General features: G+C 67.2%; 3 protein-coding genes and 1 long non-coding RNA gene across 6 annotated transcripts; 2 read left to right on the top strand and 2 right to left on the bottom strand.

The window, feature by feature from the left end:
- Window positions 1–1,322: 1,322 nt before the first annotated feature.
- CNKSR1 (connector enhancer of kinase suppressor of Ras 1) lies at window positions 1,323–8,699 on the bottom strand. Its single transcript, XM_052811839.1, has 21 exons — window positions 8,560–8,699; window positions 8,001–8,158; window positions 7,432–7,622; window positions 7,262–7,346; window positions 6,975–7,016; window positions 6,581–6,880; window positions 6,447–6,506; window positions 5,958–6,026; window positions 5,458–5,577; window positions 5,208–5,293; window positions 4,554–4,687; window positions 4,307–4,467; window positions 4,036–4,066; window positions 3,749–3,921; window positions 3,573–3,646; window positions 3,116–3,187; window positions 2,938–3,011; window positions 2,598–2,662; window positions 2,398–2,521; window positions 1,963–2,144; window positions 1,323–1,880 (listed from the first exon to the last, which is right to left on the bottom strand). The coding sequence occupies exons 1-21, from the start codon at window positions 8,609–8,611 to the stop codon at window positions 1,680–1,682; spliced, it is 2,454 nt and encodes an 817-aa protein (XP_052667799.1). The 5' UTR covers window positions 8,612–8,699; the 3' UTR covers window positions 1,323–1,679.
- A 426-nt stretch (window positions 8,700–9,125) lies between these two features.
- On the top strand, window positions 9,126–10,808 carry LOC128153040 (uncharacterized). The gene is made up of 2 exons (XR_008238828.1): window positions 9,126–9,556; window positions 9,908–10,808. It is a non-coding gene; the product is annotated as an uncharacterized LOC128153040 (long non-coding RNA).
- Window positions 10,809–11,537: 729 nt separating this feature from the next.
- ZNF593 (zinc finger protein 593) lies at window positions 11,538–12,966 on the bottom strand. Its single transcript, XM_052811874.1, has 3 exons — window positions 12,639–12,966; window positions 12,175–12,237; window positions 11,538–12,020 (listed from the first exon to the last, which is right to left on the bottom strand). The coding sequence occupies exons 1-3, from the start codon at window positions 12,929–12,931 to the stop codon at window positions 11,879–11,881; spliced, it is 498 nt and encodes a 165-aa protein (XP_052667834.1). The 5' UTR covers window positions 12,932–12,966; the 3' UTR covers window positions 11,538–11,878.
- Window positions 12,967–13,071: 105 nt separating this feature from the next.
- C16H1orf232 (chromosome 16 C1orf232 homolog) lies at window positions 13,072–14,792 on the top strand. 3 transcript variants are annotated; one of them, XM_052811300.1, is made up of 5 exons: window positions 13,073–13,325; window positions 13,711–13,788; window positions 13,906–13,992; window positions 14,083–14,180; window positions 14,415–14,792. In XM_052811300.1, exons 3-5 carry the CDS (start codon window positions 13,924–13,926, stop codon window positions 14,671–14,673), a joined length of 426 nt encoding a protein of 141 aa, XP_052667260.1. In that variant the 5' UTR covers window positions 13,073–13,325; window positions 13,711–13,788; window positions 13,906–13,923; the 3' UTR covers window positions 14,674–14,792. The 3 variants fall into 3 exon arrangements, with proteins under 3 accessions (XP_052667261.1, XP_052667260.1, XP_052667259.1); XM_052811301.1 differs by lacking the exon at window positions 13,711–13,788 and having other exon boundaries at window positions 13,072–13,325; XM_052811299.1 differs by lacking the exon at window positions 13,073–13,325 and having other exon boundaries at window positions 13,520–13,788.
- The last annotated feature ends 95 nt before the right edge of the window (window positions 14,793–14,887 follow it).

Below are 14,887 nucleotides of genomic sequence, written 5' to 3'. Positions count from 1 at the left end.
ATGGAAATATGCTATCACTGCCGGCAGCGAGGCCTCGTCGGCAGTGGGGACCCGCTTTCTGGTAAGGGGTCTGGCCCCCACACCTGGGTGCTTCTGTTAGCAGCCACGGCCACCCCGCAGTGGTGGGAGTTGCCCAGCTACCCCCTGCAACCTCTCCTTCAGCGATGGCCTCTGGGAGAGCTGCGTGGAGGAGCTTGCCCAGCCGGGTCCAGCCTGTTGTGCCCTCCCAGAGGACGTGGCCCGTTTCTGGCCCGTGCAGGTGCTGAGAGTGGCCACCGTGGGCTCGCTGCTGCTGGGAGCCCTGGTGTACACGCAGGCCATGCTGGGAGCACGGTGATGGGTCCCCCCCAGCATGGCTCAACCTGGTGGCCACCGCCAGGCTCCTGCTGATGCTGGTGGGTGCTGTGTACCTGGATGCTGCTTCCTACATGGCTCATTGGGTGCTGGAGGACTTGGCCAGCCCACAGACCCCCCCCCCCCAGACCACTTCCACCAAGGGACATGTCTCTCCCTGGGCTGGAGCTGCAGAGGTGCTGGCTGGCATCTGCCTGGCCACTAGCTTCTACAGGAAGAGGGGGTTCGTCATAAGGCCGGACGCTGCCCCGTAGGAGGTGGATTATTGAGGCGCTGGGACAGACTGATTCCTGCCATGAGTGTCACGGGGACGATGCTGCAAATTGTGGGGTGACAGCAGCTCCTCAGCCTCCCGCTGTGGCCATCCTGCACCCCTGGACACCCCTCAGACCATCACTGGGTGGAAGAGCTGGGTCTGTTCCCCATCTTTACCTCTTTTCACTCATAATTTTTCACTGGAAAGCAAGCTGATGTCAACACTTTTTTGCCCGTAACTTGATTGTGCTTTAATCCTTAGGCAGGGTTTAGCCTCTGCAGCCAAATAAAGAGCATCCCATACCCAGCTGTAGTATGTCTGTGAGGGGCTGGGTGGCACAGGGAGGGGCAGGACCCGTCCCCCCTTTCCAGACTGACCACATCTCCTTCCCCCTCCTGCCCCCCACTCTCCTCTCGCCCCTTGTGAGCTGCACAAAGCCCCCCCCAGAGCACCCCAGCCCTCCCCGGGGCACCTTCCCCTCTTCATTGCCCTCCCTGGCCTCACAGCATCATTGGAGCCCCGTCCCTGTCCCCCCACCCCACGGGTGGGTGCCATCGCCCCCAAGCTGGACTGGCGCAGCCCACAGGGAGAGGAGAGCAGAGCACAGAGGGATGCCACAAACCCTTTGAGGATGGTGACACACAGCACGGGTAGGGGCTTGCTGTCACTGCAGGGACATTTCGGTGCCAAGAAAAAGCATGGCACAATCAGCCCTCGTTGACATAGTTTTATTTACAGCAGAAGAGACCCTGGCTGGGATGGCTGGTGGCACCGTGCCGGTGTGCACGGCAGGGGCATATTCCTCCAGGAAAAGGCCCCCATTACCAACGTGCAGCCAAGGCAAAACATCCCCGAAAAAAGCAAGACTGTCACTGCAATGTCCCGCCCCAGGGACGGGGGATGTAGCAGAAGCCACTTCTCCTGCGGCAAATCCATGCTGGGGGCTGAGCCTTCAAAAATGTCATCAATCCCCCCATGCGTGCCCCCAGCATGGGCAAAGCACCCGCTTTGCTCCTGCAGCACCACGATTTTTGTAGGCAATTCGTGCCGGAGAGGTCCTGGCGGGGTGTCAGGGTTCGGCTGCCTCTTTAGGGGTGCTGTGCTCAGCCCCAAGCCCCCCGTCGCCATCCTGGCCCTGCTGCCGTGCCCACCACTCCCGCAGCTCCTGGTACAGCTCTTGGTGCTCTTCCTTCCAGCGCGTGAACTTCTCCGAGGTGAGCGCAGCATCGCTGAGCAGCTGCTCCAGAGCCTGCAGCTCCACCAGCTTCGCCTGCCGAAAGGAAGGGCGTGTTTTTGGGGTGGCTGCCTGTGGGCAGGGGGCTTTGGGGGGTCAGGGGGCTGCGGGCTCCCACCTTGAGCGTGCTCTGCAGGGCCCGCACCACGTGCACCTTCTCGTTGATGTGGGGGTTCTTGTTGCGTCGGATGAAGGACTTGCGGCACTGCTCCTGTGTCAGGAACCGCTGCCGCCCGATGAGGGACACCCCACCCTGCTTCAGGCACCGCATCAGGCACTCGAGATCCTCCCCAGCGGAGTCTGGGTGAAGAGAGAGGGCACTGTAGCAGGGCAGCAGCCCCAAAACCCCATGGGGCTGCCCCCGCGTGTGACCCTGCTCCGAGAGCATCCCGAGACACTATGTGGTTCGCACTCAAATACATCCCAACTCAGGTTACCCCCCCCCCCCAGCACACACACACACACACGTATATATGCAAAAGGGTGGCCCTAACTTTGATTAAAGGGCGCACACAAGGTGACAGGGTGAAAGATGTCACCCCCCAGCACCTACCCATGGGCGAGCAGGGCCGGGGGCTGCCCTGGGGGCTGCTGGCTGCGCTGCTGGGTTCGCCGCTGGCTGGGAAGAGCTGGGCTTTCTCCGGGGCGTTTGAAGAAGAGGGCAACCTCTTCTTTGGCTGGGGGAGAGACGGGACGGGAGGTGAGATGAGGATCCTCCATCCCCTCCCCGGGACGTCCCCTAGGGCCACTCACTGAGTCGCATGCCTGCCTGGGGGACTCGTCATCGGGGTCCTCGGCTTCTGTCTCGCTGTAGCAGTCTGGAGGCCACGGGGGAAGACAGTGGGAGTGGAGGGAGTGGGAAGCCCCGGGCTGCCCCTCCCCAGCCCTCCCCAGAGCTGAGCATCACCCCAGCCCTCTTCTCAGGGACCATTTCTCACATTTCTCCCAAATCACGGGCAAAGCTCCCAGTGGTCCCACACAGGAGCTGTAGCACCAGGCATGGCTGCCCCACCGGGACCCACGGCTCCCCACAGGGTCCCCATCTCCCATGGGAGAACCGACCCCGTCTCCCACCCCAGGAAGGGCCTGTTACCTTCCTCCCTGTCTGGGACCGACTGGTGGGCCAGCGTGTACTTTGTTTTGGCTGTTATTAGGTGACTGACCCACCTGGGGAAAGAAAGGACGGAGAGACAGACAGACAGATGGAGGGTCATGGCCAGCCCAGTGTGGTGGGACCAGCACCGGCTGTAGCCCATTGGCACGTTACTCACATGCTCAAATCAGCCAGCGTTTCTGCGGCAAAGATGAAGGGCTTGTACCTCTCATGGGAGAGCTGGAACACACTGGAGGAGGACAAGCAGGCGGCTGCCTTTGCTAATGCGGTTAGCCGGCACCAGAGCCAGCTCCGAACCCCCGTCCAGCCTCCCCCACACCGCAGCCCCCTTGTCCTGAGCAAGCCCAGGGGTTTGGGCTTTTCCCTGCCTGTTGGAGATGCTCTGGTCCTCAGCCTTGTCCCCAGTAACACCAGTAGTGCAATGCCCGTCTTGCTCAGAGCGTGGGCTCCCGTATTGCAAGATGGCCAGTCCTGCCAGCCCCGTGGGGACCCCACCAGCCCCATGGGGACATGCAGGTGGTACCCAGCAGGGCTCATCAGCATGCGCCCTTGGGACAGCATCCCCCTATTCCACCACCAGCCTGGAGGTCCGTGGTGAGACAGACCCCACTCACTATTTCTTCTTCTGCTCCCTCGTGCTCTCCAGGTCATAGGTGGCCACGTTGATGAGTCCCGCAGCCTTCTCATCCTGCAAGGGAGAGAGCTGTGTCCACCACCTGCCCCGGCGCTGGGGATGGGAAAGCTCGGCTGCCCCAGGTGGGGGATGAGGACACCCAGTGTCCCCACTCACGTTGGGGTGGTGGTACCAGTAGAGCGTGTGGCCCTTCAGCACAAACCAGCACCGCTTCCACTTCTGGGCCATGAAGCCCACGTGGTCCTTCTTCTTCAGGAGCCAGCCATCGCAGTCCACCCGGCCCAGGTCCCGGCACGAGACCCGCCGGCGGCTCAGCCTGGTCGCCACTCCTGCCGGCCGCAGCGAGGCGGGGGGGTGTCAAGAGCAGGGAAGGGGGAGCAAGGGGCAGAGCCCGAGAGAGCCCCCAGCCCCATTCACCCCAGACCTGGCAGGATCCCGCTCACCTTTTGGTCTGTGTCCCGTCTGGGGACTGCCCTGGATGGGGAGACAGAGATGAGCAGTTCGGGACAAATGAGCCCCCCCCCCCCCAGCAGCACCCCCAGCCCCTTAGGGACCCCCAACTCGCACTCCCCGCAGCAGCAAGCTTGGAGAGGAACCCACCCCAGGCATTTCGCCTCCCAGCTCAGGCGGGACATGAAGTCCTGCGTGTGCCCCATTGATGTCCCCCCAGCGTCCCCCCCCGAGGCTCAGTGCTCCTCTCCCACCAGCTCTCACCTTCCCAGGGAGCCGGCTGGACTCTGCACCCCCAGTCCCTGCCGTGGGGGCTGCCGCGGGGCTGAGCTCCGCGGCACAGGGTCCGGTGGCAGCAAGGGTGCCCAGGGAGCACGGGGTGCCCGATGAGGTGCCACCCTCCCACGTCACCTCCTCCGCAGAACCTGTAAACAGCAAGCAGGGCTGCAACCTCCCGTCCCGGGGGGAGAAACTGCTCCGTCCCCAGATGTCCCCTCCACTCCCCTCCTACCGTGGCCGGGCAGCCGTGGCAGCTGCCCCACAGTCGCCCCGGGCAGCCTCAAGTCCCGCTCGTCCCCTCCGTCCTCTTCGTCAGTGACGAGGTCCGGTGCCGAGTCTGGCCCCGAGTCCAGGTCGGCAGCAGCGCTGGGGGAAAAAGGGATCCCTGAGCTCCAAATCTCTTTGACCGCCACGGGGGTCCTGCTATCAGGCTCCGGCCGGCCCCACACTTGCTTGGGGCACCCGCAGCTCTCCGTGCTCGAGGAGGAGCGGGGCTGGAGGTGACGAGGTGGCAGTGGCTTGGCACTGGCCCCACTGGCCTCCGCACTCCCCAGCAGGGTCGCAGCCCAGCCTGACAGCTCCTGCCCAGCTCGCCCGTGCTGCCACGGGCTCCGCGCAGGCCTTTCCATTCCGGGAGAGAAGGGTCACGTCTAAATATAGTTTCAACCCCATTAAAACGTTACCAAGTGAATGGATTACAAACACAACTCCTTTTTTTTTTTTTGGTTCCTTAAGACTACTGGCAGCTTCCCTGGCCGCTTGCAGGCAGCTGCCATGCTGCCAGCACCTCTCCCCTACAAAGAGCTGGGAAGGGGCCTTGGGTGCACCCAAAAACCTCCGTGCTGGCCAGGCTGGGGGTGTCGGGGTGTCAGGGGACGGGGCTCACCTGGAGGTCAGGGACACGGGGCTGCCCGGGCACTCGCCGCTCCTGGTGCCGGGGTGATCCGCGGCATCCAAAAATGCTCCTGGGAGCTGTGGATGGAACGTCAGGGCCAGCCCGCATCCCACCACAGTCCCGCAGAACTTTAGGGACCACCAAGGTGATGGGAGATGCCCAGCTCTGAGCATCCCTGCCTGGTTCCCAGCGCAGCCCAGTGCAGCACTGGGGCTGTACTGGGAGCACTGGGATCACTCACCTGCTGCCTGGGAGAGGTGGGTGAGCTGGGCAGGTCGAGGGGGATCTTCTTGAGCACCAGCGTCACCCCGCTCGACTTCTCCAGCAGCTTCTTCGCCAGGTTGACGCGTGTCCAACCCACCTGCACACACCCCCTGGTGACCCATGGGACACGGCCCCGGCCCCACGCTGCCCCACGGCCGCCCGGCCCCACGCGCCCTCCCAGCCCCACAGCTCCCGCATCCCCCAAACCCTCCCCGGCCACAGGTCCCACATCCCCCAAATCCTCTTCTCCAGCGGCTCCCGCATCCCCCAAACGCCCCCAGCAGTGGCTCCTGCGTCCCCTCCACCTTTCCCAGCCACGGCTCCTGCATTCTGCAGATCACAGCTCCCGTGTCCCCCCAAATCCTCCTACCCGCAGCCACCACGTTCCCCCAAATCCTCCCAGCCCTGCAGCTCCCCGTCCACGACTTCACTGCCAAAACCAGCACCACCCTCGAGCCCCCGTCCTCCCCGACTCACCACGACCTGCTCATTGACCTGCACGATCTCGTCTCCGGGCAGGATGCGGCCCCCGTAGATGGCCAAGGCCTGGGGCAGAGGCAGGGTGGGAGTGGGGTGCCCAGCCCCGGGCATTCACACCCCCCCCCCCAGCTAATCCACACTCAGGAGCTCTCCCAGCTGGGGAGAATGGCGGGGGGGGGTTAACCATTAACCGGCAGCCTGACCTTGCACAGCACCAGCCGGAGCGGTTGGTGGGATCGGGATATGGAGGAGGACTCCTACCACGGCCCAGGCTGTGCTCACTCGTGAGACGAGTTGCACGGTCTCAGCTGCAGGCAGCCACCCCAAGCTCTGGGTTATGGGGGACGGATTAGGGCCCTAAGAGGCTTGCGGGATCCGGCCGGATGGGATGCAGCTGGGATGGGTGGTATTCCCCACGGCAGGCGCTAAAAGGGGGTGACGGAGGGACAGGGTGGCACGGGGCGGGGGTGACAGCCTCTCACTCACCTCCGAGGTGGTCGCGGACACGAAGTGCAGGCAGGAGCTGGTGGAGGTGATCTTGAGGCCCTGGGGGGGGACAGGAGGGAGGTGTAAGTGGGGTGCAGGGGGTGCCAGGGGGTCCTGGGGCAGCGGGCACTCACCAGCAGGGTGGTGAGGAGCGGCGGGGGGCTCCCCACGGGGGCAGAGGGCAGCGTCAGGGTGTCAGGGGACGGCGGGGTGCTCCCCCACGGGCTGGGGGGCAGCTTTGGGGTGTCAGGGGATGCTGGGGGGCTGCCCCATAGGCCAGGGGGCAGCGACAGGGTGTCGGGGGACATCGGGGGGCTGCCCTGCAGGCCGGGGGGTAGCGCCAGCCCCACGCGCTGAAGCACAGCCCTGCGGTCCAGCAGCGCCGGGGGGCTGCAGCCCACGATGCTCTCGCAGATGCCCACGATGTGCTGGCACTGCGGGTGACAGCGGGGGGCTAAGGGGGGGCCCTGGCAACACTGCCCCCCCCCCCCCCCCATGCCTGCCATCCCCTCCTCACCCGGCACTTACAATCCACAGGATCCGGCTGTCCCTCTCAGCTGCAGGACAGTCCTGGGGGGGGACAGGACACGGGGCTGAGTGGGATGGGATGGCTCAGCCCCCCTTCCATCCCACTCGAGGGGGGGCCTGCAGGGAAGCCCCTTGTACCACATCCCCCCTGACCCCGGTTCTCCCCCCAACTCCAGCAGGCAGAGCTTTGGGGGACAGGAGAGCAGACGGCTGGCTCCCCCCCGTTCCCCCCACTCCGTGCCCATCACCGTGGCCTCGGGGCAGGGCAGCCCCCCCCGGGCACCCACCGCCTGCAGCGTCTCTGCCAGCTGGACGCAGAGCAGGACGATGTCCCGGCTGGCCGAAAAGTCGTTGAGGGTGGAGAAGAGGTACCTGAGGGGGGGGGAATGGGACAGAGAGCTCAGCCCCAGGCGCGGGGGGCACCCAGCACCCATGGGTGCCCCCACCCGCCCCGGACCTGTTGAGCCAGGAGAAGAGCCCCTTGGCAGCACCGACCAGGTCGACGATTCGGGCCAGGAGGGTGAGGGGGGGTGGCCGGTGGTCAGCCCCCGCCGGCAGCCCCCCCAGCACCAGGCTCTGGGTGCCCTGCGCCAGCTCCCGCAGCCTCTCCGTCAGCGTCCGCAGGCTGGTGCTCGCCAGCCCCGTGTCCTGGGGGGGGGGGTGTGTGACATGGCCGCCGGGGGACAGAAGGGCAGTGGGGGTCTCTGGGGTGCCTCCACATCCCCGCCTTCACCCAACGCAGGGTACCCCCGAATCCCACCCCCTACCCAGTCCAGGGTGCCCCCACATCCCCCCCTCTACCCAGCCCAGGGTACCCCCATGTCCCCACCTTCACCCAGCCCAAGATGCCCCCCCCCCCCTCCAGCCCAGGGTGCCCCCATGTCCCCCACCTCCACCCAGTCCAGTGTCCCTCCATGTCCCACCCCCCCCCCCACCTCCACCCAGCCCAGGGTGCACCCACATCCCCCCCCCCCGCCACCTTCCACCACGGGACCCCCCGCAGCACCCGTGGGTGCTGACACTCACCAGGGCTCGGAGCTGCTCCACCGCCTCCAGCAGCAGCTCCTGGTGCCCCAAGCGCCGCACGCCCAGTGCCTCCAGTGCCCCCGCCGACAGCCCCAGCAGGTCGAGCCCCGACAGCCCCCAGGCCTCGAAGGGGTACCCCTGTACCGCCGCGTCCAGCCCTGCCCACAGCCCTGCCCTAGCGCCAGCCGGACACCGAGGGGGGGGGACCCAGCACCCCCCCACCAGTGTCCCTGCTGGCCGACCCCAAGCCGCTAGGAGGGACCTCTCCGTGTGACGAGTTCGCCCGGTCTCAGCCGAGACGGCGCGTACGGCCGGACGCCCACCCCGCCACCGGTCGGATTCAGGGACTGACCCCCCCCTTCACCCCCCCCACCAGGGACAAGGGGTGAGGGACAGCAAAGGGCTGCCACCTCCCCCAGCCACACCAGGCCACCCACACATCCCTAAGTTGGGGACAACCCACCCCAGACCCCCCACCCCAGGGCCAGCGGCGGGGTGTCCCCCTCTAGGTTTGGGGGGGACGGACACAGCCAGGACACGGAGGGTGGGGAGGCCTCACCTCGGAGCCAAGCGGCTGCCCGTGCGGGGCTCCAGGCACCCACGGGTTCCATGGCGGCCAGGCCGGAACCAGTGGCGGGAGCGACGGCTCACCTGCGCCAGGGACGGGCGGCCCCATTGGCGCAACCGCGTGCCGCTCACCGCGGCCTCCCGCCGCACCCTGGGGCCTCCCGCCCAGTACGGCCCAGTACGGCCCAGTACGACCCTGCGGGGCGAGGCCCCGCGACGCACCCCAGTGAGTCACGGGCAGGACGGTGACGCATGGCTGCCGAAACACACCCCCCCCCCCCCGCACCCCCCCCAGCCTCAGTTTCCCCCTCAGCTGTGAGATGAGGTGTGTGTCGTGTGTCCCCCCCCCCCCAGCCCCTGCAGGCAGCGAGGGCTGAGTCCCAACAGAACTCATGACACTAGTGGGCGTCCCCCTGGTGACCTGTGGGCACGAGGTTTGGCCACACAGATCCCTGGGAGACCCCCTGCTCAGCCCCCCTCCCCACCACCCGGGGATTTTGGGGGGGGGTCACTCCACTCCAACCCCCCCCCACCCCAAGGCACAATTCCCACCCTTTCCTTTGCAGGTGGGGAAACTGAGGCAGGGAGCAGCCCACACAGAGGCCTGCAGACGTGCTGAGCCCAGCTCTCCTGCCCCCCCCCCCCCCCCCAAAATCTGCCCTGGCCCCCCCTGCCAGTGCCTCGGTGCCCGTCTCCCCCCCGCCCCGGCGTGTGCGCTTGGGGGAGCAGCGGGCGCTGATCGCGGCTGACAGCTGCTCGGCGTTTGCCGGGTGCGTGCCGCCCTTTCCGAGGGGACCGCGGAGCCGGCAGACGGGTGACAGACGCAGACCCCGCTTCGTGGTGGGGGGGGGGGGGGGGGTCTTGGGGTTGGGAGCAGGGTGGCGGGGGCCCCCCGCTGCTGACCTGCGGGGCCTGATCCTGCTGCTCCCCGTCGCGCCATGATTATCCGCCCCAGACGCTTAACCCCGGGGTATTTCCGTCTGCTCCAGGTAAGGGGGGAGCAGGGGTTTGGGGGGGGGGTGGGGGGTGCCTGCAGGGACCCCCAGGACCCCACCTGCATTGCCCACCGTGGGAGCCATGCCCGGCCGTATCCTGGCTCCAGGTTAGCACCAGCGGTGCTGCTGGTGGAGCCTCGCCGACGCCGCACGGGGCACCCCAAAAGCATCCCTGGATGCCCCGGCGGGGGGGGGGGGGTCCCAAAGCTGCCCCCCATCACCCCTACATCCCAGCCAAGCATGATGGGGACATTCAGGGCACGGCCTCAGGTCCCCTGACCCTGAGGGGTTTGGGGTTCAGGGTCTCGCAGCGCTCCCCTCTCCTCTCCTTTCTCCCCCCCACAGATGCAGCTGGCGGCGGGGCGGGGGGCCGAGCCGGGGGGGCGACTGCTGACCCCCCTGGCCCTGCTGCTGGCGGCTGCCGGGCTCTGCCTCTCCTTCTACAGCGCCCGGAGGATGGCCGGCCCCACCAAAACCCCCCCAGAGCCGTGAGGAGGGGGCCGGGGTCCCCCTCTGCCCGCTGTCCACCCCCCCACCCCACGCCCGAACGGAGCTGCCGGATGCGGATCCTTTCCAGCTGATCTGCGCCACATCCAGCCCTTCCCTCCATGCCTGGGCGGTGCGATGCCCCAGGGCTTGGGGACACGCACCTCTGTCCCCCTGTCCGTCCCCGTTTTTGGGAGCCGGTTCAACAACCAGGATGGAGAACGGAGAAGCCACCTCCTGGTTCCAGAGCCGCCGGCTGAGCCCCTGACCGAACCGCTGCGAGACACCACGATCCCGCCACAACACGAACAGAGCCTGAACGGATAGATGGATGGACGATGGAGCCTGGTGCTCCGTCCATCTCCATCTTCTCCCCAAGTAGAAGGGGCCCGGGGGGGGCCCCTTGCACCCCGCTGGCAGCCAACGCAGCCCCCCCATCCCTGCGTGGGGGGACCGCGTCGTGGCCGCAGCCAGCCCGGCCCTGCGGAAAGGAGGTCAGCGCCGAAAGCCGTTAGGTAACGCGGCGGGGAGGGCTGGGACCAGACCGACCTCTGCAACAACGGGGTCGGGGGGAGACGGGGCCACGGGGTCAGCGACGTGTCCCCTGGGCAGGCACGTCCCGCTGGGATGGCGTCTGCAACCTTCCCGGTCCCCCTCACGCTCAGCAAACCCACGCAGAGCTGCAGCATTTCATCTCCCCGGAGCCGGGGACAAATCCGGGCGGGCTGCGTAGAAATAAACCCTTTTCCTGCTGAGCACAGCTGCGTTGTCACTCTGCTTTTCTGCTGCTCCGGCCCAGAGCCCCATCCCTGGCGGGGCAGGAGGGTCAAACCTCTGGCCTGAGGGTTTTGCTGCCAGGGCTGCATCGGCCAAGATCCGCTCTGCAGGAATTCGCAGCAGCGGGTGGTGGCATCGTCAAACAAAGTCCCCCAAAAGCCAGGCAGGCGGAGGAAGGGTCAGCAGCGGGATCACAGCAGCGTCAGGCCGGTGGACGTGAGGCAGGGAGGCTGACCACACCACGCACGCAGCCCCAGCCCCCTGGGAAGATGAAATCACTTGCAGGCGTTGGGTTTTTAGGGGACAGGAGCCTAAATGTCTCCCTGCCGGGGGGACACCAGCACTCCCCTCTCAAGGCCCAAACGGGCAGGGCCAGTACAACGAGCAGCTCGCTGTACAGACCCAAGTGCTTGATAAAGAGCTCACTCAAGCACATAATCCTCCCAAAAAGCAGCCCCATATCTGCTACCAGTAGGCTGGGAACCCCCTGCCAGGAGGGCAAAGCAGAGGCAGCTTTACCACCCTGCCAGAGCAGGAGCACCGGGACAAGGCCGTTCCTCCAGGCTGGCACAGACGCTGGCAGTATTCCCCTTGGAGTGCTCGGGAAAAGCATAACACCGAGACGTTGTCCTCTACCCCAAGGGGCGGCTGCCGCCCTCCAGCCAGGGCCTGGGTCACACTCCCAGAGAGCTCTCAACACTGCCGGCCTGTTGGTTGACATATTTTAATGGGCGAATCACCAGGATCAACCTCTGACCCCAGGAGAGAGGCCTAAAACCGCTCTAAAAACAAAGAGATGAGCGTACAGTCACGCCAGCGCTTAGGGAACAAGCCGCTTGCCCCTTCCCCGAGAAGAAGGGTGCACAGCGAGGGCACCCGGGGTCTCGCTGGCTCCTTCTCCTCATTAGTGCTCTGGCGAGGAGGGCTGGCGAGGAGGAGCGGCGCGTTTGCTTGCTGGCAGGCTGCGCCGGGGCACGTCTTTTTTCCTCACAAAGCTGAGGACAAAGACGCCCACACGGAGCCGGAGCCGCCCGGCCCCTCAGTCCGCTGCGCTCAGCTGGATGCCTCCATCTCCACGACTTCCTCGAGCGGTTGGGTCTGCACTTCCACCTTCTTCGGGGGGATGTAGGAGCCCATGCCGGCGGCGCGCTCAGCCTCCTCCTGCGTGTACGGTGCCTCCCGCAGCTGCTTCAGCCTGTGGGGAAGGCAGAGAGGAGGGCTGAAGCTTTCCACCACAGCTCCTCAAAACAAGACCGGCCCCGAAATGACGCCGTCACCCGCTTCACCCCGACGAAATAGGGGCAGGGGGCTGCGGCCTGCTCCGGGGCCCTGCTCAGGCCCCCCCTTACCTCTTCTTGTGCACCTTGGACCTGAAGTGCTCCTTCATGCTGGTCAGGTCCACGAAGTAGCGCCTGGGGTGGGGGGGGACAAGAAGCCGGGGGTCAGGGGGCCCTGAGATGGGAGTGGGGCTGGGGAGAGCCCTATGGAGGGGCCAGGGACCCCTCCCACACCCCTGGGACCGGCCCCCCCGGGCCAGGGTCCCCCCCGAGACCAGAACAAGCTCCCTACAAGGCCCAGAGTCCCCCCCAAGACCAGGACAAGATCCTCCCCCCCCAAAGGGATCAGAGCCCCCCCCGCCGGGTTCAGCCCCCCCCCCCCAGGAGCCAGGGACCACCCCCTGGACCAGAACAACCCCCTCCCAAGGGGCAGGGACCCCCCGAGCACCAAGACACCCCCCTCCAAAGGGTTAAAGCCCTCCCCAGGCACCCCCCCCCCCCCGGTGCAGGGACCCCCCCCACCCCGGCCCACACACGCGCAGTGCAGGCAGTAGAACTGGGCGCAGCCGGGCAGATCGGGGTCGGGTTCCTGCCGCAGCAACCGAGCAGCGTTCTCGGGCTGTAGGTCCCCGTGAATCTCATCCAGGTCTCGTCGGCGCCGCTTCGTCTTCAACTGCCGGGCCAACGAGTGCGCCCGGTGAGCCCCGGTACGGCGGCCATTGCGCGGTGACATGGCGGACCCACGCCGGGAGGATGCGCCGCAGTGCGCAGGCGTGGGCCCCGCCCCACGCCCACACACCCCGCCCAGGAGGCGGCAAACCACGCCCATGCATCCGAAAGCCACGCCCACGCAGCCGCAAACCACGCCCATGCAACCGCAAACCACGCCCATGCAGCCGCAAACCACGCCCGTACAGCGGCAGACCACGCCCATTTAGCGGGTAGGCCACGCCCCCAGACGCAGCCCCATAGCTCTGCCCTACGGCCGTGCCCAGCCCCGCTCCAACCGGGGCCGGTGAACGGCCCCGGGGGGCCAGCCGCGTCCCCAGGGGTCCCCAGCACCCGGTGGCAGCCGTCCCCAGGTTGTCCCCGTGGTGGGACACAGGGCCTGGCCTCGGGGCAAGGGGTGATGGGATCCGGTCCTGCCCCGGTCACTGCTGCGATGAGCTGGGGAGGGCTCAGCACACCGTGTCCCAGCACTGATCGTGTTTCCTCCACTCTGGGTGATCAATTATAGATGGGGACCCACGGCACGGGGGGGGGGGGGGGGGGGGTGAGGAGCGCCGAGCCCCAGCGCCTCCTCTGCACTGTGGGCTTGGGGTGACCCCAGCCTTGGGGGGGGTCCCCTGGGGGTGAGGGGCACCGGGGGGCTGGGGCAGGGATGTGGAGGGGGGGAGGTTGAGGGTGACCAGAGCAGCTGCCCCTGCGCTGCCCCCGGCTCAGGCCGGGCTCAGGTTCCCCTTTGTGCATTGGAAGTGGCCCCTGAAAGTTTAATGAAGCCACCGGATCGCCGGGGCGGCACGGGGGGGGGGCCCAGCCCCCCACCCCTCCTGCTCCCCACGGCACCCGCCGGCTTCTGGCCCCGCTGAGCCCCTCACCATGACCCAGGGCTTCTGGCGGCTCTACAAGGCCAAAGTGCTGCAGACACTGGGGGGGACACGGGCGGACGGAGCGCTGCAGGAGGAGGTAGGGTGTGTGTGGGGGGGTCACCGCCATGCCTGGGTCCCCCCAAAGCGGGGTGACAAACCTCCCTGCCCTCCCCCTGCCTGCACCCCTGTCCTCACGTAGGGGGTTTCGTTGCAGGGAGACCCCCCCGAGCTGATGGAGACGGCCGAGACACCCAGGCTGATGGAGGAGGGACCCAGCCCCGTGTCCCAGCTGGCGAGGAAGGTGAGGAAGAGGCTGGGGGGGAAGCGGGGGCCGGGGGGGCCTGCTGGGACCTTGGGGTCTCCGGTGAGCCCAGTGCTGCCTCCCCCGCAGGTGCAGGGGGTGGGTGCCCGGGGCTGGCGGACGCTTTCGTCCCTCTTCACCAGCGAGGATGAGCACCAGCTGCTCAGCCCAGAGTCCTGCGCAGACCAGTAAGTTGCAGCTCGGGGGGGGGGACACCCCCCAGAGCCTGGATCCAGCCCCTGGGAACTACCGAGCCCCCCCCTCCCCTGCCTATACCCATGGGGCTGGGCTGGGGGGCAGCAGGGAGGGAGCCGGCATGGAGGGAGGGTATGGGGGGGGATTGGGGGTCCCAGTCCTGGCCACTGCGGGACCCGGCGAGAAGGGACCCCACACCGACGTCCCCGTCCCCGCTCCCTCTCCAGCCCGCTGGCCACCTCGCCGCCCGAGCCACCCCCCTCCGAGAAGGCACCCGGCTTTTGGGATCTCTTTGCTACCAAGTGGCAGCAGGCGTCGGGGCCGGACAAGGGGGTGCCCCCCCCGGAACCGGGCGAGAGCCCCGGGGAGCCGCCGGGTGACGACGGCAGCGACCTGCGGGAGCCAGAGGAAGGGGCCTTCCGCTGGGGCTTCTTGGCTGGCAAACTGGCCGAAATCCGGAACAAAAATGCCCCCAAGGGCAACTAGAGGAGGACGTGCTCGCCGGACTCTCCAAGCGGGCAGCCCCCTGCCCGCACCCAAGGGCTCCGCGGTGGGTTTCGGCAACGTGTCTGCACTAAAGATCCCGAGGTGCCCCTTTTCCCCGAGCCCTGCCTGGTGCTTTCTTTGTCCTCGACCCCCCCCTCCGGCAGCCCCGTCACCCCTGGAGCAGCACGACCCCCACAGTGGGGATGGGGAGCTG

The sequence above is a fragment of the Harpia harpyja genome, chromosome 16, assembly GCF_026419915.1.
Source record: "Harpia harpyja isolate bHarHar1 chromosome 16, bHarHar1 primary haplotype, whole genome shotgun sequence".
Lineage (NCBI taxonomy): Eukaryota > Metazoa > Chordata > Aves > Accipitriformes > Accipitridae > Harpia > Harpia harpyja.
Note: the sequence above shows the minus strand (reverse complement) of the source record. Positions and strands in the feature narration are given on the sequence as shown.

Excerpts from the sequence above, each read along its gene's own strand:
- ZNF593 (XM_052811874.1), bottom strand. The coding sequence starts at position 12,931 with ATGGGCGTGGTTTGCCGCCTCCTGGGCGGGGTGTGTGGGCGTGGGGCG. Across the intron at positions 12,238-12,638 it reads TTCTACTGCCTGCACTGCGC|GCGCTACTTCGTGGACCTGA; the intron begins GTGTGTGGGCCG and ends CCCCCACCCCAG. Across the intron at positions 12,021-12,174 it reads TCCAAGGTGCACAAGAAGAG|GCTGAAGCAGCTGCGGGAGG; the intron begins GTAAGGGGGGGC and ends CCTTCCCCACAG.
- C16H1orf232 (XM_052811299.1), top strand. The coding sequence starts at position 13,702 with ATGACCCAGGGCTTCTGGCGGCTCTACAAGGCCAAAGTGCTGCAGACA. Across the intron at positions 13,789-13,905 it reads ACGGAGCGCTGCAGGAGGAG|GGAGACCCCCCCGAGCTGAT; the intron begins GTAGGGTGTGTG and ends GTTTCGTTGCAG. Across the intron at positions 13,993-14,082 it reads TGTCCCAGCTGGCGAGGAAG|GTGCAGGGGGTGGGTGCCCG; the intron begins GTGAGGAAGAGG and ends CCTCCCCCGCAG.
- CNKSR1 (XM_052811839.1), bottom strand. The coding sequence starts at position 8,611 with ATGGAACCCGTGGGTGCCTGGAGCCCCGCACGGGCAGCCGCTTGGCTC. Across the intron at positions 6,027-6,446 it reads TGTCCGCGACCACCTCGGAG|GCCTTGGCCATCTACGGGGG; the intron begins GTGAGTGAGAGG and ends CCTCTGCCCCAG. Across the intron at positions 3,647-3,748 it reads ACTGGTACCACCACCCCAAC|GATGAGAAGGCTGCGGGACT; the intron begins GTGAGTGGGGAC and ends TCTCCCTTGCAG.